This window comes from Trachurus japonicus, chromosome 19 (genome assembly GCF_045865225.1).
Source record: "Trachurus japonicus isolate A0001 chromosome 19, Traja_1.0".
Lineage (NCBI taxonomy): Eukaryota > Metazoa > Chordata > Actinopteri > Carangiformes > Carangidae > Trachurus > Trachurus japonicus.
The window spans coordinates 16,865,246-16,889,650 of record NC_140925.1 but is presented as its reverse complement, the minus strand read 5'-3'; the positions used below and the strand labels follow the sequence as shown (position 1 = coordinate 16,889,650).

Sequence of the window (24,405 nt, the reverse complement as noted above, 5' to 3'; positions counted from 1 at the left end):
CGCTGGTTCCAACTCAGCAAAAGTATCTGTCCTTGCACATGACTGCCCCTCTGGGCAACTTCCCTTTTATCGTCTTTGTTTCCTTTGTCGCTCTGCCCATCCCTCAGCTGGCTCACAGGCTGAGTCCGCAGCCTGTAAGAGCACTGAATGCACATGCACACACACTCTCTCTTACACACACACACACACACACACACACACACACACACACACACACACACACACACACACACACACACACACACACACACACACACTCAATGCCCATTAGACCACAAGTGGCCGGGGCAGTGTAACTGAGAGAAGACACAGAGAAGTCCCCGAAGAGACCCCGAGGCTGGAGACACAGAGCTGGACAGAGGACATGTCAGCTCAGTGAGAGTCACTTGACTGAGTCACAGTAAAGCTCATATATGTTGACCAGAGCTCACAAAGCCGTTTCCGCTGTTTCACAGTGAATACAGGATATGTATTTTTAAACCTTTATCTAGGGAGGGTTTTTGAAGCATGCATGCTCTTTTTTCTTCTGCTGTTCCATGGACAGCTGTCCTTTGATTGATGCTGCCTTTGTCTTGGAGATATAATTACAACTGTTGCAGCATTTTCATACTAAATACACACTTGGGAGTGTCGCATTGTTCGCTTCATTCAGATTTCAGACAGATGCCATGGGCCTGATGTTGGGGGAACCACTGCCACTGGAAAGAGTTGCACTTACTGCTGTTGTATTGTTGTTGTCGTTGAGGTTAGCATCACAGGGATGCTCTCTATTTGGTGGACTAACTGTGTTTCAGTTTGAAAAAGTTGTGATGAAGAGAAGAAAAGGGGTGTGTTTGTTGGAAATTACAGTTATGCAAATGCATATTTCAATACTGAAACGTGTGACAATATATTTCATTAATACATTAATATGTTTCTGGGATGTGATGATAAGTACATCGGTAACTCTAATTTAGTGTTTGAAGTAGAACTCCATAGTTTTCTTTATATGCTTGACTTTCTTTGCAGAATATGATGAGACGATAGAAATCAATCTGTGTCTCAGCTTTCTATCTGTCTGTCCAGGAGTCAGAAGATGCTAAGCTAGGCTAACCAGATCTTCACTCAAACTCACACAGGAATATTTACTACATTTATTCATGTGTATTTGGATGGAAAAAGTTAAGTTCCGGTTAATACTGTATGTCTCCACTAAGAAAAAAGAAAATTTGAGTTGAGTAACAGGACTAAGATCAGTTGGGCCCAGTGATCAGATCTCATCTGATCAGTGATTAAAGTAAACTGACAGTCTAATATCTTCTAAGTCTGAGACTTCAGCCCCGGCTGATGATTCAGAAGTGTTTCTGATATTGCTGGAAAGTTCATCAGCTCTCCTCCTCTTCCTCAATCTCCTTTTTGTTCCAGTAAATGTGTCTGTCCACAAGAGCAAGAGCAGGATATCCTGACGTTTCCACACACACACACACGAATACACAAGCTCCAAAAACACAATGCACCTCTCACACTCAGGCTGACTCCATTATGCTATCAGGCAGCGGGAGTTGTTCCACCCTCACACTCTCCATGCTCGCTCTCTCTGAGAGGATACACTGTCCTCTATATCACCAGACATAAAGACCTCACAGACCTCCCATGCTCTCTTTTTGTCACTGTCCCTGCCACGTTCTATGAAAAGACTACACACAGTCTTCGCATACACAGACAGGGGGAAAAAAAAAACGCATCACTTGAGCCGATTGGCTAAAAATACACAAGCCTCCTTTCTCTCTGAGATATTCCCTTTCCCTCATGGAGACAAGACCAAAATACACCGCTCTTCAATTCTCTGGGTTTTGTTGCTGCACTTCCCGCAGTTTTGCCCACAAATCTGTAAGTGAAGCTACAAAGAAAAAGAGCAGAGCAGTTCCAGCTGGGTCCTGGAACCGGCTGGTGCTCGGGTACAAAGTTGGGCTGAAACAAAAAGAGCAACACTGCATGCAGTATACTGTACTGTATATGTGCATGTATGTATTTATACTCCACTGATGTCAGTGATGACCGGTGACTGGTGTAATGTCTGTGTGGATGGGCTCTATAAATAATTTATTGCAATCAGTGCAAGTCCATCAACCTAACAGCCAGGCAAACATGTAGGGCCCAAAGTTGCTCACGACTACATCTGTGACTCCAGCAGCTACAAACGCTCCATGATTTAACATCAACAGAGTTACATATGAACCAACACAGCACTGAATGTACAGGTACTGGGCTGTGTTGGAATAACATGATTGAAAAATAATTTTAAGCAGATTTCTGTGCTAGCCTGGGCAAGCTAAGCTAACTAGCGCCCACATTCTGAGTAACTGCAAACTTAAGCCCACGAATGTTAAATGATGATAAACACTGCCCGTCCAAATAAAAGGCACACACATTACGTTGGACCGCCTTTAGCTTTGATTACGACACACGGCTGCTGTGGCATCGTTTCAATTAGCTTCTGCAATGTCACAACATTTATTTCCGTCCAGAGTTTTAATTTTTCAAAGTTTCTCAATGGGGTTAAGGTCTGGACTCTGTGGTCACATTGGACCACATTTCTTCCTTGAAGATGGTGTTTCCCCACTATCCTTCCAGTTTTTAATAATGCGTTGAAGAGTTCTTAACCCAGTTTTAGAAGTCTCAGCAGTCTCATTGGATGTTTTATTTGCTTGAAGCCAATAATTTGACCCTTCTGAAACAGATAAACATCTTTTCCATAACCACAGTACAGTATGTGTCTCCTGACATGGTTGTTTAGAAATGAGACTGCATCAGTTAGGGTTAAATAAGTTGAAGCATAGCTGAAACATACTCATCCATACAGTAATGATCCAATGGGATGCTCTTAACTATTAGCTCTGTTAAATCCAAGTGGTGACTTTTTTTTTGGACAGGCAGTGTATATTGAGCAGCTTTTAGTATTCAGACATTGTGTCACAGTTACACTAACATTCAGCTGCCACCATGGGACACACCCACTAACACATGGCTTGCATAAATGTGACCAAAAAGTGTTTTACCCTTTAGAATTAAAAAGTTGCAGAATGTCAACATTTTTGTACAGAAAACTGAAACTTACGAGTTCTTTTTTTGGATTTGTTTTGCTTATAGTATTCACCATTAACAGTTGTCTATCACACAGACAACCAGGAGCCCTGGTGGTAAGGAGCTCTGCAAAAATATTACATAATTTCTGTCTGGATATCATATTCAGGAATTCAAAGGTTTTTCAAGGAGTCTTTTCAAGCTGTCATAAATATATGATCAACGATCCAATAAAACATCTCACTGCTATAAATATGTATGAGAGAGTAGCTTTCCTCTCCTGTTGCGCCCACGCTGAGTTGCAGAGATGCCTGAAATGTCAAAGTAAACAAACTCTGAGGACTTCCCGAGGCACCTCCTCCTCTGTCAAACACACCACGATAATGCCTGCACCTCTAAAATATTATACTTCTTGATAGTGTGAGAGACAGAAGACAGAGACAGAGGGCGGATGAGAGGGAGAGGAATGTCGTGGTCGAGGAAAACTTACGCAGAACTCAGTCTAAGTGTGTGTGAGTGTGTATGTGTTTCTACTCTTCATGCATTTCACAAACTCCTCTTACATGCATATTAATACGCTTAACACAAAGGCAGCCTCGCACTAGGTCTTTGTGTGTGTGTGTGTGAGCATCTCCTCACCTGGGCCATGGTGTTCAGCAGGACTTCCACTGGCTCCTGGTCCTCAGCATGGCTTGTGAAACCTCAACTTGGATCTTTGTAGATGATGGTGGGTTTCTGATGGTGACGGTTCACTTCACACACACACGTGCTCACACTCACACACACCTTAATGTCGTATGGCTTGTTTTGCTGGTGTGCTGTACACTCACACGCTCACACACACATCACCTCCTCCTCCTCCTGTGTGACAGCACCGTCCTCTGAAACGCCTGCTCTTGGAAACACACTCTTTTTCTTCGCCTTCTATTCACCTCCTTTCTGACCACAACATGTGTGTAATCCTCTTTCTTTCTTTCTTTTCAACTGACACAGAAGGAGAGAATGTCATAGGAGCTTGTATCCCTTTATTTCTGCCCTGCACGCTCCTGTCTTCCCTGCTTCAGTATCTGGTTGGCTGTAATCTGGGCTCATACTGCTCCTGCCTCTCCTTTTCCTCCTCTCCTCGCTTACTCTGCTCTCTCTCTCTCTCTCTCTCTCTCTCTCTCTTTCTCTCAGCTGCTCCCCTTCCTCCCCCTCCTCCTCCTTCCTCCCCTCCTCTAAAACCCTCCCGCTTTTTTCCCTCCCTCACTGTACACAGCATTAGTGAGAGACAGAGTGAAGGGGAGGGGTTGAGGGATCAGAGGGATAGAGCATGTGTGAGTGTGTGTGTGTGTGTGTACCATGTGACCTGGTGGTGTAGTAGGATTCCCCCAGCAGCTGTCACACTCATTCCTTCGTAGCGCTTCACTATGAGCTTCACACTCTTCCATTGAGGAGCGGTGTTGGTAAACTGTCAATGAAGCATGCCAACAAACAGCCTCTGCAAAGACGGTTATTCTCTTACGTCGGCCATTAAACTGTTGGATCCATCCATTGTTTAAAAGATTTACACACCATGACATGGTTAAATGTACGAGGGAACAATGAAGGGGAGATTTTAAAGCTGCAATAATCAATATATTCATCCTAATAATGGACAATAATGAGTGTGTAAAGCAGTGGTTCTCAAACTTTTTCACATTAAACTGACACAAATTAGACCACAGACCCCCCATTGGAATTTTTTTTAAAACAAACACCAGAAATACACAAATATTTGTTCTGAGACTGAATAACATTGCTTTTCTTAGTCAATGCACATTTAAATTACTGCCAATGGCATGAATTTTTTGAAAAAATTCATAAAATATCTGGAAAAAAATGTAATATTTCTGGGAAAAAAGGTGGTAAAATTTTGAGAAAAGGTTGGGGACCCCCTTGAACCCGCCCAAGGACCCCTGGGGGTCCCCGGACCCCACTTTGAGAACCACTGGTGTAAAGGAGTGGCTTGTAGTGACAAACCCATACAGAATCACCACCGACTCTCACATTCACCTCACGTCATTGTTCTGGTTTTACAGTCCTCGGGTTCACAGCTCCGATCAGCCTGGTTACCAAGGTAAAAGCTGCTGTCCACTACCTGCAAAAAGCACACACACACACACACACACACACACACACACAGTGGGAGACCAGCTGGTCAATACAGTGGAGCTTTCAACAACTAAACATCCAGTTCTGTGCCCAAGGAGTTGGTGGAGACAAAAACATAGCTAAAAGGAGAGTGAATATTGATCCTGAATGAATGCTGATAGTTTTATTATTATGACTATCCCTGACTGAGTGAGTGATGCTGATTCTACCACTGCTCAGTGAAGAGCAGAGCTGCAGTCGACTGAACACTGGTTTTTCAGGCCATTTGGGAACTTCAGGGAAGAGGCGGAGGGCTCTTCATTCACTGACCGTCACTTCCACTACAGCAAATATACTAGTATATTTAAGAGCAGGAAAGAGGGAGAAACAGAGAGAAGTGGCTGGTAGCGATGCTTTGTAGTAACGAATAGCCTAACTACATATCAAACAGAGGGACATATGTCTATGAAATACAGTCGATCTGAGAGTATTTGTCCTGATAAAGCAAGTGTGTGCTTCGGGCTTAGTCTTTGGCACAGTAGCATCCTTTTTCTCTCCCTCGCTCCAATTGTCTCATCTTTCTTGCTCCAACCGTATTGAGGAGAAAGCACAAAAAACAACTTAAGCCTGTCTCTTGTGTGTAGACAAAGCTGAACCTACAGCTCAGTCTTTGTCTTTTATTTTTTGTTTGATGATTTTGACAGATGATGTCACAGTTATATTTGACCAAAGGCAGTCCAGATATACACATATAGCCTACTAGGATTTGACCTCGTCTTCTTTCTTGTCTTCTGGAACTGTTTGCTGATGTTTGCTTGTTACATGTAGGGCATCTCTATAGGGCAGGGACATGATGCTATGTTTACCCTCCCAGTGGCCAAAAGCTAAATGACTACCTCTGTAACTGCACATAAACTCTGTCCAATCATCTTTTAGAATAATCTTGGCTGTTAGCTCATTCTAAAAGCTTATTCTGCTCGTGGAACAAACAGGAAGCGTTAATTCTTTTAAACAGACTTTAGACAATGGGATGTCATTGCAATATACCATAATCAAGGACACTGCTCCTAATATTAGTGTTGCTGCAACTACATATAAATCACATTGTCCTTGTACAAATACTTAACACTACTTAACCTGCTGGAAAACACACTTTATAACCTGACTGCAGCAGACGCTTTACTTTTTAAGGCCATATGGAGTGAGCAACCAAATCATGCTTTTATTCTAATGGCCAACCCTAGACAGCATCATTAGTTGAACTGTTGTTTGCAAGTAATAGGGAAGAAAGAATATGAGCCCATACAGAGCCTGTAGGAGCAGGAAGTCATGAAACAAGCAGCAGAAAATCATTGTGGACACTCAGCATCCCCTCCGCTCTGAATACAAACCACTGTCAAAGTGCAAATCAGCAGTATTTTGTGAACAGTTGAATGATAATTATGTAATCAATAAGACTACATTATAGCTAATATTGATTGAGATAGACTTGAATTTCAACAGTCAGCTTTTTAATAATTAATTCTGTGTGTGAACTTATGGTTTGGGCTGTGGCTCCGTATCCTGGAGGTCTTTTTAATGCATCGCTGCAACAAAAGAAAAGCAGCTGACAGAAATCTCAGAATACCTAAACCCAGAAAACATGTTACCCATGAAACACAGTAACACATACACGTACACAAAGTCATTCTATCCTTGAGGAATGAGGAAAAGGACATCCTGTGGTGCTTCCCCTGAGCTGTATAGCTGGAAACTCCCAACCCACAACAACAGGAACGGGCAGGCGGGCCGGCCACAGTGGCCCACTGTTCTCCCCTTCAGCAATTACTCCGACTGCTGCTGTTTGAACAGCAGCTTAGTGCTCACAGGCACATGGCCTAGTGAATAAACATCCACCACTATTATGCAATGAATGACTTTTATACTGATTATTTTCCTAGCCTGCTGAATTATTGCTACTGGACATTATAGCTCTGACACACCTATGCCTGTGGCAAGCTACCTTGGACAACCTTGTGTGGAACACTTAATTTCTCTGTTTATCTAGGATGGAGTTTATCTATTTCAGTTGTGAGGTTATCAGTGCATTTTGTTTTCTGAAACATACAAAAGTAGGCCTAATCTCAGATGCTTTAGATAGGGAGGGACAAAGTTACACGGGATAGAAACTGTGGTAGGTGAATGGTTCCATCTACTGGTGAACAATTTACAGTGCCTGTAAAAGGAACTCACCCCCTATGGATACCTTCCCCAAGATAAGAATTTACCAAAAAAACAAACAAACAAAAAAACTCCTGAACTGAAACAGATTTCCACAAACTAATGTTGATTAATTAACAGTGGATCATTTAAAATAAGTGAGTGGCACCTGCATGTAGTTGGCACCAACGCACAAGAGTGTGTGTGGAGCGTTCCCATCCAGGCCTGCAAACTTCAGTTTCACTCTCGTCTTCAACATCTCTCCTATAAAACCAGCCATGTGCCATGTGCCATATTCCCCTGGGAATTAAAGTGAACTCCAGAGTACAATGACTTTTTTTGTATCCATTGCCTGGCTTGAACTACTTTTTAATCTATTGAATTCAGTCTTTCCTCATAGTTGCTTGGAGTGCTCTTTTGTCTTCAATATGAAATTATAAACAGGAAAAGACCTACTCCAGTGAGTGACTTCCAGACACAGGTGTAGCCTATTTACAATCAACTGAGATACATTCACTGCACTCAAGTGAACTCACTCTGAGATTTAGCATCAGTTGGCTGGACCTCTGCGGCTCACCTAGCTACAGGTGAACATTGAAAAATAAATTAGCAAGGGCCGTTTAGGCTAACATGAATGATTTCGTTTTGGTTTGGAATTAAAAATCAGATAAAACCACATTAATTAATATTTAGCTTCCAAATAACGGATTGAAGCATTTTTCGTTCTTCAATTAACTTACCAGAATGACAAAGATCCGCAGTTAATTAACGTGGCACAGCAAACAGCAGTGGAGAGAGACGGTAGGTGGCGGTAACGCGGCTGGAAATGAACACCAGTAGAAGAAGAGCGTGTGTTTTTAGCAGGTTGTTAGCAATGTGACATGTCACCTGGACCAGTGTGTCTGCGCGACGTGAAGCCTTCAGGTCAGCTGTATATCCTCTGATACCAGACAGGCCTGGTCCACGGTGTGTGTCCCGCATGGATGTAGGGTTTGTGCCTCTTCCGCCTCTGGTTTGTAAGTGGCTAACTCTGAGCTAGCTTCTGTTAGCAGAGGCTAACTGAGCAGAGAGGACAGAAAGGAGGGACTGCGTCCACAGGGTCAGTATTTAAATGTTCCTGTCTGTCATTGTCCCACTGATTATTTTAGCTGTGTGAGTGACGTTAAATAGTTCCCGTCCTTCAGTGTCACTGTTCAGAAAACGTACACACAATACAGCAGGACTAACAACCTTGCTGTGGCTGAAGTAGAATTAGACAACAGGTCCAGTTGTGTAGTTATAAACATCTGTCTGTATGATAGAAAAGGTTGATATGGCAGCAGCAGTCTGTAATCAAGTGTTAAAACTAATCACTGACAAATGTCTGTTTTACTTACACTTTTGGGGAAAAAACACTATTTTATGAGTTCTTTGAAACAACTATTCATTTGTGAGTGAGTGCAGGTTCCAGCTGGACCTGTTCATCTTTGGAGAACTTGGCTACATGTCCTATTATGTTCATAACGAATGTTTATTTATAGATTCTATTAGATAAAATACAATTTATTACATACAACACAATACATATACAATTTATATGGAGGTCGTTGAAGTAAGTGATACAGTGTTATTATCACCAAACAGCTTCTTATTTTAGGATTTCCTGTAGCCAACTGTCCTCTAGGATTCATTGTTTTCTTGTTTTTGAGAAGTTTGAATGGCTGAAACTTGTGATTATTTTAAATGAACCTGTGGGTTTGTCCTCAATTAAAACAGAAGACAGAGAAGCTGAAACTATTTTAAAAACCATCAGCAGTGAAATACTATCATTGTTGCTGAAAGTTTTGATGTGGATTGACTTCATTACAAATAGTTTCAGCTTTAGGCTACATCATATTGTAATAAGCATATACTTTGAACAGCAAGTTTTATTCATAACATTTATTATTTGACTCACTATTAAGTATACCTTTCATTATTTAAAACACTAAGCTGCTGAAAGTTTTAAAAGCTTTTAAATGCACCTCCTTTAAAGCAGATTTTGAAGCTTTATTAATTTACTGATATATAATTCTTGTCCACAGATTTGTTCTTAAATATATAATTTCTATTATTCCCTGTAAATGTCTTTCAGATCACTAGTTCATTACCACATGTCCTGCTGCTGAACCAGATGTTATCTCCTCACATTGCCAGAGTGAGATAGGATCTCAGGACACAGAAAGTACCGGTGCAGCTGTGGGGAACACCAGGATTAAGAGGACAGCTTCAGCTTCAGGGCTCATGTCTGCCTCACAAACATTTCCACCCATGTTCCCTCAAAGCAGAGAACACCTCAGCATGGTGAAGACAGCGAAGATGGAGCTGCTCAGAGCGCTCATCACTGAGTGTTTGTCTGCAGCTGCTGAAGAGATCTTCAAGGTAGCAGAGAGGACCATCATAGAGTATGAAGAGGAAATGTCCTGTTCTAAGTGGATTGTGGACAGTCACCGCAGACTGCTGGATGTGGCCCAGTCACACAGTGAAGGTCAGTTAAACAACAAGTTTGCTTATGAATAGGGCTGCACAGTTAATCGCAATGTAATCAAAACTGCAACACGGCCAGGTGCAGTATCCAAATCACAGGAGCTGCATTTATTTTTTAATAAAGGTAAATGTATCACAACATTGTTGTACATTGTTTGCATCATAAATGTGTACAATGGGTACAACCCTAAACCAATAAAGACTAAAAATAATATATTTTTATATAAATGAAAATGAATTATCTACCTAGCAGGACGTTTTTGGACAAAGGGGGTTGGGAGGAAGAAATGAGAGCTCAGATTCAAACAAGGACAGCCAGAAAAACCGGTATCAACAATGTCGAGTTAAATATCAAGACAGATCAAAACAGGCAGAGCAGCCAGAGGAGAACAAAATAATCTAGTGAGTAGCCTTTGTCATGTGTTGGACCCAATTCTGATTCAGTCAGATTAAAAGCAGAAGTAAAAAAATAAAAATAAAAAAGTTCAGCTATGGCAACAGATTTGAAATGTTATAATGGAGTTAAAGACTGAGTCACAGCAGAAGACAGGTGAAGAGGTTAGAAAGTCAATTGTGGGCTGAATAGGTTAATCCATCAGTCTATTTTTTCTATGGCTCTCTCTTATTATTTTTTAAAGAACATTTCATTATATTTAATTTATTTAATATGTTTTTTTGTTTGTTTTTTTATCACTAAGCCTCTGTATTTGTGTTTTCAATGGATTTAACCGGAGTCACATTAGTAGTATACAACTGCCAGATTTTTTGATGAGTAACCTGGTAAAAAAAAAAAAACCAAGAAAGCAATGACACCAGTTTGTCTTATATAAAGTTAATTGACTCTTCCTTTGTGCCTCAGACTTTCTCCAGGTGTCGGGCACCGAGCTGCCGTCTGGGAAGCAGCAACCTCCTGCCAGCATCAGTGTGAGCTGGGAGGAACCAAACACAACGTCACAGCCAACAGACGGCCGCACCACTCCACACGCCTCTCCTGCCTGCGAAACCGATGGAAGCGATCGGGAGATAACGATCGACGTCGAAGTTGATGCCGATGAAGTGGAAGGCACGAAGGAGTGCGACCTGAATGTGCCTTTGAAAATCCTCAAAGTGAACAAACTCTTTAAATGTCCCATCTGCTGCACTGGGTTCTCCTCCAAAAAGACGATGGTGCGACACCTCAAGAAGCATCCGGAGGACAAGTTCCCGTACCAGTGCCAGTTCTGCGACCGCTTCTTCTGCCGCAAGTCTGAGTTCATCATTCACACCAGAATACACAACGGCTCCAGACCGTACAAGTGTCAGGACTGTGACAGAAGCTTCGAGCAGAGGGACAGTCTGTTTATTCACAGACAGACGCACGCTGAGGAGAAACCGTACCCGTGTTTCAGCGAAAAGATGGACTCAGAAAGTCAACTCAGATCAGTGACACCTGTCATTAAAACGGAAGAGGAGCTGCACCAGACACAGGATGAATCTGGCATTAAGACTTTTCCTCTAACCATCACTCCTTATGACAAAAGTGAGTTTGATCAGGAGTCTCTGCAGCCGCTGTGTCTGTACCAGATCCAGGCTGTTGCTGACATAGATAAAAACTCCTCTGCTGCACTTCCGGTGGCTCATATTAAAACGGAGCCAAGTGAATCTGATGGTGGAGTATCAGACACTAACAATGACGACCAGCTGCTTCCTCCAGGGATCCCAGGTGAGCAGCACGGAGCTGAGACGGAGCCCGACCACCTCGGCATGAAGAACATTTTGCCGAGGCGACCTTCAGGAAAAACCACCGAGCTCATCGTTCAGTTTGAGACAGGAACGGCGCAGAAACCCTACAAGTGTCCTTGTTGTAGCAAATGTTTCTCTTTAACTAAGACTTTAATCCGACACGCCAGGATCCACACGGAGGACAAACCCTATCTGTGTCAGTTTTGCGGGAGGAACTTCTGCCAGAAGTCGGATCTGGTCAATCACACGAGGATCCATACGGGAGAGAGACCCTACCAGTGCTCAGAGTGTAAGAAGTCCTTCGCTCAGAAAGGCAATCTGGTGGTCCACATGAGGAAACACACAAGAGGGAAGAAGTCAACTATAGACTTTCACATGCAGAGCCACATGTAGAACCGAGGCAGTGGGTGTAGAACCAGGGCTCTAAATTAACTTTTTTTAATGGCCAGCCAATGTGGCTGGTAAGTTTCTGTAGTAACCAGCCATTCAGAATGTCCACTACCCATTTTTTTTTTCGTTAAAAATAAGACAGATTTTGAGTGTCTGTCCCAACCATCGTCACATGTTTTAAAGGAGACATATTATGCCCCTTTTCCACAAATTAAAATAATTCCCAGGTGTCTTAAAGACATGTCTGTGACATGCTGCGGTCAAAAGGATCAAACATCACAGCTCTCTTTTCATCCGCCCAAAACAGCCCAGTTCAGAACAGCTGGTTTCAGTGCCTGTCCCTTTAAATGCAAATGGACCACTGCTAGTACTCACAGGTAGGGGTGGTATTATGCAAATTCAAAAACTAATGACTAGAGCTGTGTTCGAAATCGCCCCCTATCACGGATGTAGTCCACTATATAGTGTGTTCACCATTTTGTAGTGTTGTTCGAATTCTCCGCGATTAATTTCATCCACTATGTAGTGGACGACAAAACACCCACAATGCACCGCAAAATTGAGTGAACAAGCGATGTACACTACTTTCTACTCCCGTATCCCACAATGCAATGCGGTCGTGTTTTGCCAGAGAAGAAGAGCAAGCTAATTAGCATGTTAGCTACAATTTCTTTAGGTTATTTACCAATAAACTCCTCAAACGTATTTGCCTTTGCTCCGTTTGCCTCGCCTGAGGAGCAGGAGTTGGGCGAGCAGCATCCCAACAATAACAGGCAGCATTAAATCAATCTAATAAAGAAACTGTAGTAGAATATGTAGTTAATACGATCTTACGAGCTAAGCTAATAGCCACAGAGCCGTTACGGCTCATGGTCGGGACACACAACAGTAGTTGACCAAACTTCAGATATTTCAACAGTTTATTGTCTGAGAAACACAACCACACAGAATCACATCCTCAAATGTTCCCGCAAGTGTCCGGTTTTTCTTATTTTATTTTTATGTGTCCGGTTTGTTTACATGATTCTCGGTGCGTCTGCTTACATTACAGCAACATCTGGCGCATCTGCTGACGCAACCATGTTCAGAAAATTACTGTGTAGTGTCCGAATTCTCCTCCCGTCGTTCCCTGCATCGTGTACATGATGTAGTGCGCTATATAACAGGGGATAGAGAGTGAGTGAATGAGTGGATGATTTCGAACACAGCTTAGGGCTGCCCCTGACCAAAATTTTCTTGGTCGACCAATAGGTCGAGTGAGTGTCACAACTTCCTGTATCTGGCCCTTCAAATTAAAAGCCCAATAGCCTTTCATATGCAGTTCAGTCATATTGATTTTGACTTTTTTTCCCCAATCGACCAATGAAATCTTGGTCGACTAATGACTTTTTGGTCAACTATTTGGGGGCAGCCCTACTAATGACATCATTATCATACAACTGAGGGAACAGCTCATAAAACCACATGGATTTCAATCTCAGGAGCCTGCAAAATACAGATTTTTTTTTTGTTGATTCAACATTTTTGGGGCCAGAAGGCAAGACAAACAGAGCCTTCAAAAAGTGATATTTCCATAATATGTCCCCTTTAAGTTCTTCTTTTCTTTTAAATGTGTTCCAATTGGCTCGTCTCTTCATCAGTAAGTACTCCTCATCTACCCAGGCAAACGCCACGCGCCACAGCGTGAAGTAAATCCGCAGCCAATAAGTGTCGTCAAGCGTTCATTGGACATGAACAGAGCTACAGGGAGAACGGCTCTGAACGATAGTTACCTCATTCATCACCGACCACCAAACTGGCCGGTATGTTTTTATTGATACCCACAAAGTGAATTTTAATGTTAATTTAGAGCCCTGTACAGTATATAACCCCAACACTGCTGGGGCTGCAGGTCCTGAACACTACTGCAATGATTTCACTCTACTGACTGAATCTGTGTGGATCAGCTCAGCAGTTCACTAGAATTTGTTCACTGTAGTTACTGCAGGCTCAAACACCAAACATGATAATGGACACGACACAAGAAGTGTGAAATACTAAAGCTTATTGAAATAAAGGGATGAAACTGACCAGATTTCAGAGAAGGTTTTACAACAGTTGTTTTAGAGGTTTTTAAACTGTGATAGTGGAGGAGATGGAGCTGATCTCTTTTCACACCATTGCTTCACCAAAACTAGCAGGTAAACTCCATTGAGACCTTTTTCACTGCCAAACTGAAGTTTGCCTCTCTCCAGAGAAACAAACACAAGTGTCTGTGCTCTGACTGATGTGACTGCAGAGAAGGGATGAGAAGCAGGTACTGTGTTGACAAACTGGAGCTGATAAATACCTGCATTTCACTGCAGGATCATTTGACCTGTATGTGAAAACCAGTCAAACACCTTTTTTTTTTTTTCTTGTAATGCATTTCTCCAGAATCAGCTAGTCAACAGTACACACAGGTTTAGCAGCTTTGTAAGACTCACAACAAACATTTAAAAACCAAAAGGAGAAAACAGATGCATTTTCTGTTCCACATGTTCTTCTTACTTCCAAAACCTGACTCCTACATTACCCACAATGCAACCTCAACATCTAACATTTCTGTTTGATAATCATGCTTATGCTATCCATCTATCATCTCCACAACTTATTTGTGCAGCATATGGACTGCAGGCTGACATACACTCACGTTCACACCTATGGGCACAGTCTTTAGATTGTGGGAGGGACAACATGCAGACACAGGGAGAACATGCAAACCAGGCCTGTGAATCAAACACCGAACTTTCACCATAGTACAACCAAGTAGGTGGCACCAGAATCTAAAAATGTTTAAATGAATTCAAACATCATTTCATCCAGCTGTCATGTCACCATGCACAGGTGACACCACTGTGATCACTGAGAGAGAAATCCAGTAGATAGGTAGCAGGTCGTATAAGAAGGGACTGAGTTGTTCCCTGTATCTGAGGGGGGTATGGGACTTCAGATCATTTCTTAACGTGGAGAATTTGATTTTCAAAGGAAACCAAACAGCTCTGACATGTGCAGCATTGCCAGATTTTCTGTACAATTGTTTGGGTTTTGGGAAAATGTAGAAAATAGAAGTTTTGATTTGTTTGTGTTTTAATTAAACACCATGAAGTCTTAGGAATCTTTACTGTATCAAAATGTCTATTTATTATCTGATTCTAAAGTGTCTTGTTATGTTTTGTTCTGTTTATATTGTGTTTTTTTTCTATCAAATTTCTAAATAAACTAAAAACCAGAAAACAGCATCTGTTCAGTGTGTTGTACAGGAGGCCTCTGTGTGTACAGTCAGATGACCCTGACATTTGTGCAGACCGTCGTTGTTCAAGCTCATTAAGCAAAGACATGTTGAAATTCTGATGAAACTCAGTGATGTCTGACTTGGAGCTTCACCTCGCGCTGGAGGAAGAACCAGAACAGGAAGTGAACATGGCTCCAACCCCAGGGAACTTGTAACCTTTTAATCCACCACAAGCCAAACACGATGCTCGTCACGCTGATTCTTTGTGTTTATGGGAGGCTGTAAGTGTGTCTGTTAGTTCACAACAATAGGACACGCATCATGAAAAAAGCTGATGAATGTTATAATGTTATTGTAAGAGTGAAGCCTGAGGACTTCACCATCAGACCTGGCTGGCTGGATGGATTGTGTTGTTACTGTGTGTACCTACAAACAAAACATGGTTATTCTACCTAATAACATAATCCAATTAAATACACACATGTTGACATTTTGGCTTGTGATAGTTGGAAAGCATGTTCCTGACAACAACAATTGTACAATCGAACCAAATTGTTCTGAAACATGTCTATAGAGCCATCGCTCTCATTTTTAGGTAATACAGGTCCTTGTGTTGTGTTGATTCCTAGAGCTTCAAAATAGTTGAGTAACTTTAAAAAAACAAAAAGATTGTACTTTTAATCTAGAGTTTCTACTGTCATGTTACTAATGCTCATATCCTACATCTCAAATGTTATCATTGTAGCCAGCCATTACAAATAATCGTTTGCATATTGTCACAAGCTGAAATGTTTGCAAGATGGATTAAATCATATCTCCATTTACAAGAGGAAGTGAGTGTACAGATAACGCTGCTATTAATCACTCCATGCAGGAAATCTGTGAGTGCGCACATCTACATGCACTGGGTCATATCTAAAGCTGGAGTGGCTCTGTAGACTGATTAATGTGATCATTTCACTGTTCGCTTTCAGTTTTCCCTCCAAATGGGTTTGACTGATCTGTAGATTCTTCATAACCTGATCATTTGACTGCTCCTGTTCTGATCCGAGTCATTGTAAGTGAATCCAGACTTCAACACTTTGGTATCAGCAGGAAATTTATGATGCTCAATGCTTCTGCAATGTGTATGGTCAGCCAGTAGAGGGCATACTATATTTTACACTTGTCCATCTCCAACAAAGTCTATGAATAAAGACACATTTTAGTAAAATGTGAATATGAATAACAATAACGTAGGTTTTAACATTTACATCTTCAGTAGGAACTGCTGGTTAGACAGAACTGGGATGTCAGAAATACCGAGTGAAGTTTGGACTTTCAATGGACATTATAGAAAATAACAATCCCATGATGTAGCCTACTATGAAAGCTTTCATTGCTCAGTCTTTATTCTGTTAAACTACTGAAATTCAAAGATCTTGTTGAACTACAGACAGCACAAATAATATTTAAAGCGACAAATATTCAAAAAATATTAACTGAAAAGGAAGGAAATTTAATTTCAAAATCCAGTATACACGCACAACTTTTGTGTTCCTATCTGTGGAATTAAACTATGGAACAGTTTGAATGTGGGGTTAAAAGAATGTCCAAACATAATCCAGTTAAAAAATAAGTACAACGAAATGATTTTGACAATCACAAGATGCTTATTATTTATTTCATTATTTGGCTATTTACTTACTTATTATTATTTGTTGCTTTGTTGGTATTACCTTCAGTTTTTGTCTTTGTATGTCTTTATATATGTATATGCCTATATATTAGAGATAAAGATTAGTGATAATATATTAAAATAAATCCAGCTAAATTAACTAATTCTATAGATTATAATGACAAGGAAGCGTGATAGTAATTTATGAATTGGGGGTGGGAGTAAATAAGGTCCACATGTCTGAAATAACCTGAAACTAACTAACTAAAAAAATCTGTTATCTACATACACACCCTCTGCTTGTCTTTAACATCAGAAGTGTCTTAAACATTCGACTGTAACTTTTTCTCACTCAACTGCGTCTACCTCATAGATGTCCTGTCTGCAGCTCACACCGGTCCTTTGTTTCATGTCATCTTGTCTCTCACACACAGAAATAGGCAACAAACAAAAAACGCTCAAAAATAACTCAAAGCCGATGCACTGACCCTCTGCCACACGGGCCAAATCGTTTCCCTACATGAATTTTGCAAAGCCTGATGAGAGCCACAAGCCTCATCAGAGCCCTGGGTAACTCCAAACCCTCCGAGACTCCGAGGCTTTCATATGGGAGCTTTTATTCCTTGTTGCAGTTTGAGACTTTGCCCGGATAAAAGCATTTTAAATAAAACATGCAGTGATTATTATTACTACAGATGGCGAAGGAGTGGGGGGAGGAGGAGGAGGAGGAGGAGGAGGAGGAGGTGGTAGTAGAGGGGATACAACACCATTTACAAGGACCCAAACTGGAACAGCACAGGCAATCTGCGACAGGCTAAAAACAGACCTAAAGTATCCCCTATAGAAGGCTGAACGCACCCATGGACATGGACCGCACTTCTTCACCCATCATATAATCCAATATGGAAATGATTATTATTTTATTTCCCTTGCCCATTTTCCTTTTCTTGGTTGCAGGTAAAAATGTATTTCAGTGCAAACATAGCTCACAGCTGAAATACATGTACTCTCTGGTAAAACTGTGAGGAATACAAACATATAATCTAACAATATAAGTTGATACATTATTAACAGATGCCACAATCCCTTCTGAAGTTCTTCCCTGCATTATTAATCTGTTCTTTACAGCATACATGTGCTCTGTGTGTGTTAGGGTTACTATTAACTTATCTATTCTATATAAGATCCAGTCTTCATTTACCTCTCATCTCATTGTACAGATCACTGTATCATATGTTCATGTGTCTCATCTCATATGCACAAAATAATTCATGTACATGTAAAGCTAAGATCATAATAACATTAATATATAAAAATCTAAATAAATATTAATTTGATTACTATAAATGATTAATAATCATGACTCCAGATGGATAGTACTGGTAGTGGTAGATAATTCAGTAACAGAGTATAGAGAGTCTTCACACAGGGTTCGTGAACATAAATGGAAATGAATATAATAGAGATGAAATCATTAAAAAATATTCTGGATTTCAGCTTCAGTTTCAGCAGGTGTGATGAAGCTTGTTAAAAACACAGGAATACCAATCATGTTTTGAATAAAATTAATAGAACAGAAGACGCTGAACGCTGGTGACTTGTTACAGTGAGTTGCTAAACACCTCAGGTTAATAAATATGGAAACTGAAAGATGAAGAGACCAAACCCACTGCAGCAGTTTGAGACACAGTAAGTGGCTCTTTGTCCTGGCAACAGTCACATGACCAAAATCTGCTCCTCCACAATGTCTCTGAATAGAAACACTGGAGTTTATCATTACAATAGATGAACAGAATAGATGAAGTCAAAACACCCAAAGTAAGATACACACCTGATGTGATTTATTAGGGTTAACCTCATCATTATAACCTCTAAAGTGGATTTGTCCATCTTTTCTACTATAGTCTTCCTGACAATATGAAGGAAGGAGTTAATTCATGGAGAGAGGCAACAATTACATTCTGCAGATCAATTACTCTCTGGAATGTGAGCATTATGTTAATATACACTTGAGAAACTTGAAGCCGAAGTGGTTGATAATAGTTCGCCTTTGTGTCTGTATGGTAACTCTCCACACCAGTCTAATAAGTATCAGTTTACTTGTGTTATTCCTTCTGTACCTGTTTCCTTTCTCTCTCCACCATCTCCTCCTCCACTGTTCCCCAGCAACACAGCCACCTTTCCAGCCAACTTCTCCACTCACATCCCCACTACCTTGTCAATTTTAAATGACCTTTAATAGCATATCTGAGTCTCTCTGTCAGCTTCTGGGTGATCTTATCCAAAACAAACATGACACTTTGTTCATTAACTTAAGAATAAAAATTATTTTTTAATGTTTCTATTTGTACTTGACTCAAAACGTATAACTCTACATCTGAGGAAAACAACACATCCATTTTTTTCTACTTGCTCCTTTACTTCTTGCATATATATGAATGTTCTATTATTATTAAAAATGCCCTTAAACCAAGTGAGCTCCAGTGTTAGCTGGAGTCATAGATAATCACATTACATACAGTGAATGGCCTGTGGCTGATTACTGGAAGTAGAGATGAAGGGAAATGTCATCGTCCTCCTCCAACGGCGTGACAGCATCCTGACTACCGAACACCTCGATGCTCCTCTGGAACACAGTATGTTTGAAATATTACATCAAGGAATACACACACACACACACACACACACACACACACACACACACACACACACACACGCGCTTCCTTACCTCCATGCTGGTCAGTAGCTCCTCTCTTGGTGTGGTGAGGAGAAGCTGGTAGAGTCTGTACTTCTGAAACAAGCTGCAACCAACACAACACACAGAGTCATCTGTCTGATTATAAAGCAGCTGCTAAATAAAACTCTTTATAATTATCAGGATATGTGATTTAAAAATGAGCTGTCAGGCCTCTGTGATCTCACCACCCTCGGCTCGGCCCACCTGAACATTCCAGGTCAGACATCTGAAATGTTTAAAACGTGACTTCAATAAACTGGTGGGTTCCCTCACAGTTCTCGATAAATGGATCTTTATCTCTGGCCCACACAGCCGTGGTGTGAGTTGTTTTAGCTGCACTCTGTGCCTCCACTCCTGGCTGCAGCTACTGTAACTTGTTCAGCCCACGACAGATGATTCTAACCTCTCCTGGAAACATTGGGTCTGCCTCCGCTGTGATGTATCAACCACTAAATCCTACACTCACACACTGTAACGTATTTTACTCAATCTGGAAGCCTCCCTCAGTTTTAAATATTAGTAACCTTTCATTCATCTTTGAGTCAATTTTTGGAAAACCTATGTATGGACGGTTCCTCCCATCAGATACAAAACAGCACAGAAAGTTGGAATAATTTTGTTTTCAGACACACTCCTTTTTTTATTCCTATTTATACACATCAGTAATCACCTTTGACAAAATGCAGTGATTACATACTGAGTCCCGGTTACCCAGGGGAAATGAATTCATGCTTGTGGACAGTCTGCCACAACGTTTTAACGCATTGATCCGTGTCAGGGTTGGCCATACTCAATATTAGTGGCTGAGTGACATTTGAAAGAGTGATATTGGACATTCTTATGCATGAAATCCCCTCGATTATGTGTTTCTGTTAAAGGGGAACTCTGCAAGTCCGGTCGTTTTTCCTTTTGCTAACCCTCCTCCCGGCCATGTGCATTTGTTTTCAACGAAGCTGGCGAGAAATCATAACGTTATTTATCATATACGATGTTACGATGTGTATATTTGTGTATAGTTTTATCTGTCATAAACAAGAGATTACGTGGTTACGGTGTGTTTGTGTCACTGTCCCGCAGAGACAAGAGCTGGGACACCAGGTCAGAGGCTCTGATCTTACAAGGTTGGTTTTCAGCCAAGAGACACTACATTGAAGGCACAGCGCCTCCATTCTCCCTGTAACAAGTTACAAGTCATTTATCTAACCATCACAATTACTCCGAAGCTGTTTATTTAAGGTAAAAATGTAGCATAGTTAAGCTAAAAAATCCTATTGTTCAATACCCCAGTATTGTCTAAGCCTGAATACACAGTTTGCAAAAGTTCGTTGTGGTTTAATAATTGGAAAAGATTGATTGGGGCGGAGTTTAGCTCAGTTGGTAGAGCACCCGCCCCATGTGTTGAGGCTATAGTCCTCGCTGCAGGCGGCCCCGGTTCGAGTCCCGCGTCGGACGGCCCTATCCTGCATGTCATTCCCCCCATCTCTGCCTCCCATTTCCTGTCACACTCTCAACTGTCCTATCAAATAAAGGCATGAAAAGCCAAAAAAAAAAAAAAAATAAAAAAAAAAAAAAAAAAGATTGATTGACAATCATTTCATGAGAAGAGGTAAACAAATATACTATCTTATTCCAACTGTATGGGCAACAGTGTAGATCTTCTCGTTACCTGTCTTTGATGTAATCTATGAGCTCTTTGGCTTCATCTGTGTCCAGAAGTGAAGCGGTTTCCTCTGATGTCTGACAGGCTGCAGCTAAGGCTTTAGCAAACTCCATTAGGTTCTCCACAAAACTCATCTGTTTCTCTGGAATGTGATGACAAGACATGATTTAGCACAGTGATTATGACATACTCATAGGGTAAATACTAAATAGCTGTGTAACTCATTTAGTAGGCATGTTTTCTGCATTATTTTTTACAGAAAACAGCTTGCAGATACATCTTCATTCATTTTGTTACTTGCAAAATTTAATTTTCTGGTTCTATACACACACTATATTTAGATCTTGTATTATCCACTGTATTACTGTACACAAATAATTTGAACCCAAAGAAATTAGATTTTCCCATGCACCATGAAAATCTATTAGCAGAAATACATACATGCATACATAATTGCATGGTAATGTGGAGAAGAAAGATTCAAATCAAATGATTCTACTGTACAACAATGATGTAAGTTAGATAAAATGAGTGGAGACTTGATGTGGACTACGCTGCCAGAGATTTACATGCATGGTTGGCTTTGGTAATGTACATTTAATTTGTAGCGAACGAGCTAAAACATGCTAAATCTGTGGTACGGCCCTGTAAAGTTTCGTTTCAATTAATTTGATTTGATGAAGCATACATGTGAGTAGAGTGACTGAAAATAACTGATTGCTGTGAGGACACACACACACACACACACACACACACACACACACACACACACACACACACACACACACTGGTTTTTCTACCTCCTCTTTTCCCTCCCTATGACATACTGTATCTCTGCCTGTCTGTCCCACTCACCTCGTATGTTCTCCTGCAGCATGTGCAGCACAGCCATGGTGAAGGAGGTCTGTTTGGGGGTGAACCTGGCCTCTTTAGTCCACCAGAAACCACACACATAGTAATCGAGCAGGGCAGCTTCCTTCATACAGATCTGATAGTTCTTTAAGCCCAGGATCTCTTTCAGTTCCCTATAGACAGCACAAGTTGAAGAGTGCACAGTGAACCATCACAGCCACTGAAAAGCTAATGAACACCAGGCACTAAAGGACACAAAGTTATAGCATCCTTTTGGGAAAATTTGTGGGTTTTAACATTCTACAACTAAAACTTATGCACGGTTCCAGCCCAGTAAGTTTAAATATGAGATGTTTTAGGTTGACAAAATGATGAATAATAACAGAATGAATTCAGCATGTCTCTTTCAGTGTTCCTGGCAGCATGGAAAGAGACCTGAAACACAATTCATGTTGGGAGAATAAAACCTCCAGTGACTTAGTAAATAAAGCCCCTGTCTGGGTGGCTGTCAAGCTGCTGGCATTAATTCTAATAAGCCTGTCAGAAATAAGCATTTCTACTGATATTACCTTTACCTGCTTAAATGTCAGACCTGCTCAGCCCGAGACTTGTGTTAATAAAAACACAAAGAACATGACAGAGCAGCAGCATGGAATGAAAATGGGATTTGCCACAACGATCACAGCTTGCATAGCCTGTCGTTTGGCCTCCAAGTCATAGTATTTCATTTGCATTTGGTCAGTACAACAGATGGACAAATGAGTGGAGGTTCTCTCTGCTGCTCATCTGCTGCTCATATCCTGCAAAGAACTACCGGAAATGAAAGGTCAGGAGCAGCCCATAAAAGGTGAATAAAAATATAATGGCTGGCAAGAGTGTGTTGTTGAGACAGAGACAGCTCTTGAATAAAGTTGATTTTCTCTCCCAAATTTGCCATTTTCATGTGAAAATATCGCTATGACAATATACTGTAACTTTTTTATGGTTCACCAGGTCATCAAGTAAATGTTTGTGTTTGATGATGCTTTAACTCATTCTGGTGGAATTATAAATGTCAGATAACTGAGGCAGTCTCATGTGTCAAAGTGAATGTAGCACTATGGTCCTGTTGCACTGGTGTGGAGTCATTTACATTATGAAATGTATTAAAAAATAAAATAAAATAAAATAAAATAAAAACATGAGGAGTGTTAAAATGCAATAGTGCCTCACACAAACAGTTTAGCATGGTCCTGCACTGGTTTGGAGTCAACAGGTCACATGACCTGGGAGCTATTGAGCTAAAACGCTCATATGAAATGTATCAAAAATGTATTCAAAAAAAGATGAGGAGTGTTAAAATGCAATAAAAAGAGTCTCACACAATCAATAGCACTATGATCCTGCACTGGTTTGGGGTCAATAGGTCATATGGACCTTGAAGCTATTGAAAAAATAGCTCGTGCTATTTTTTCCATAGCTAAAATAAAGAAAGCAGTAAAACAACATAACGTGGTGTGTCTGATTCATCTAGAGTAGAGTAGTAAGATAAACTAAATATATGAGAGAAATATGCTATTTCTAGTAGCTATATTAGGAAATAACACTGGTCGGATTTCAATGGCAATTTGTTGATGGCCCCTAGCTGTCAGGGATTACAGACCGTGTAAACAGAAATATAGGCTGCTTAAATATAAAAACCGTCGACTGTGTGAACACTACACATTTCTAATAAGCTGACTTATAAAGTCTTAACTTTACACAGGTTGTGTTGAACTTTGACCTGGTTTCACAGAGACAGGTTACTTACGTCTGGAGCTGTTCTGCGCTGCGCTGCTGCAGCTCTGCGATCTGTTGTAGAGACAGCGCCTCCCACTGCAGACACACCACGTCCTCTTTCTGAGGAGACACAACACGGTCCACTGCATGTCCAACAAACCAAACACAAAGACAGACAACAGAAGTGGTAAACGCAGAGCTCAGTTCTACCTGTAGCGGACTGTCTTTTACTTTTGGTGGCTCTCTCCTCTCACGACGCCTGGCTCCTCCGGACATGTTGACGCTCTGGTTGTTGCCGTAGCAACCTCCCATCAGCCCCAACAGTTACTTTGTTAACTCGGTGTCGCCATATCAGAAGGAAAAAAAAATACATCTTTGCGCCTATGATTAGCCTATGGGTGATAAATTATAGGCCTATATAGACGTGATAAAGTCGAGTCACGTATTCACATGTTCTCAATTAAGGACGTGTGACTTGTGATGTTTTGTACTACTTA

General features: G+C 41.0%; 3 protein-coding genes across 5 annotated transcripts in view; 1 reads left to right on the top strand and 2 right to left on the bottom strand.

Annotated features, from left to right (window-relative positions):
* The window catches only part of LOC146967668 (rho GTPase-activating protein 23-like), a 60,493-nt gene extending 56,346 nt beyond the window's left edge, over positions 1 to 4,147 (bottom strand). For both annotated transcript variants that reach the window (XM_085762505.1, XM_085762507.1), the window contains exon 1: positions 3,703 to 4,147. In XM_085762505.1, coding sequence (XP_085618631.1) covers positions 3,703 to 3,711 — 9 coding nt within the window. In that variant the 5' untranslated portion in view covers positions 3,712 to 4,147. The remainder of the gene's footprint in view (positions 1 to 3,702) is intronic.
* Positions 4,148 to 8,216: 4,069 nt separating this feature from the next.
* On the top strand, positions 8,217 to 12,258 carry LOC146967667 (uncharacterized). Of its 2 annotated transcripts, none has more exons than XM_085761823.1 (3): positions 8,217 to 8,473; positions 9,488 to 9,880; positions 10,739 to 12,258. In XM_085761823.1, the coding sequence occupies exons 2-3, from the start codon at positions 9,637 to 9,639 to the stop codon at positions 11,992 to 11,994; spliced, it is 1,500 nt and encodes a 499-aa protein (XP_085617949.1). In that variant the 5' UTR covers positions 8,217 to 8,473; positions 9,488 to 9,636; the 3' UTR covers positions 11,995 to 12,258. The 2 variants fall into 2 exon arrangements, with proteins under 2 accessions (XP_085617949.1, XP_085617950.1); XM_085761824.1 differs by having other exon boundaries at positions 8,234 to 8,473; positions 9,606 to 9,880.
* A 7,058-nt stretch (positions 12,259 to 19,316) lies between these two features.
* LOC146967666 (ciliary-associated calcium-binding coiled-coil protein 1-like) lies at positions 19,317 to 24,244 on the bottom strand. Its single transcript, XM_085760588.1, has 6 exons — positions 24,119 to 24,244; positions 23,940 to 24,028; positions 22,154 to 22,323; positions 21,305 to 21,440; positions 19,630 to 19,702; positions 19,317 to 19,527 (listed from the first exon to the last, which is right to left on the bottom strand). Exons 1-6 carry the CDS (start codon positions 24,218 to 24,220, stop codon positions 19,441 to 19,443), a joined length of 657 nt encoding a protein of 218 aa, XP_085616714.1. The 5' UTR covers positions 24,221 to 24,244; the 3' UTR covers positions 19,317 to 19,440.
* Positions 24,245 to 24,405: the final 161 nt, after the last annotated feature.

Bases quoted from the DNA above. Each gene is read 5' to 3' on its own strand.
- LOC146967666 (XM_085760588.1), bottom strand. From the start codon at position 24,220: ATGGGAGGTTGCTACGGCAACAACCAGAGCGTCAACATGTCCGGAGGA. The intron at 24,029-24,118 runs GTAGAACTGAGC...GTGTCTCCTCAG, and splicing joins TAAAAGACAGTCCGCTACAG to AAAGAGGACGTGGTGTGTCT. The intron at 19,703-21,304 runs GTAACGAGAAGA...TGTTGGTTGCAG, and splicing joins ATAGATTACATCAAAGACAG to CTTGTTTCAGAAGTACAGAC.
- LOC146967667 (XM_085761823.1), top strand. From the start codon at position 9,637: ATGTCTGCCTCACAAACATTTCCACCCATGTTCCCTCAAAGCAGAGAA. The intron at 9,881-10,738 runs GTCAGTTAAACA...TTTGTGCCTCAG, and splicing joins GGCCCAGTCACACAGTGAAG to ACTTTCTCCAGGTGTCGGGC.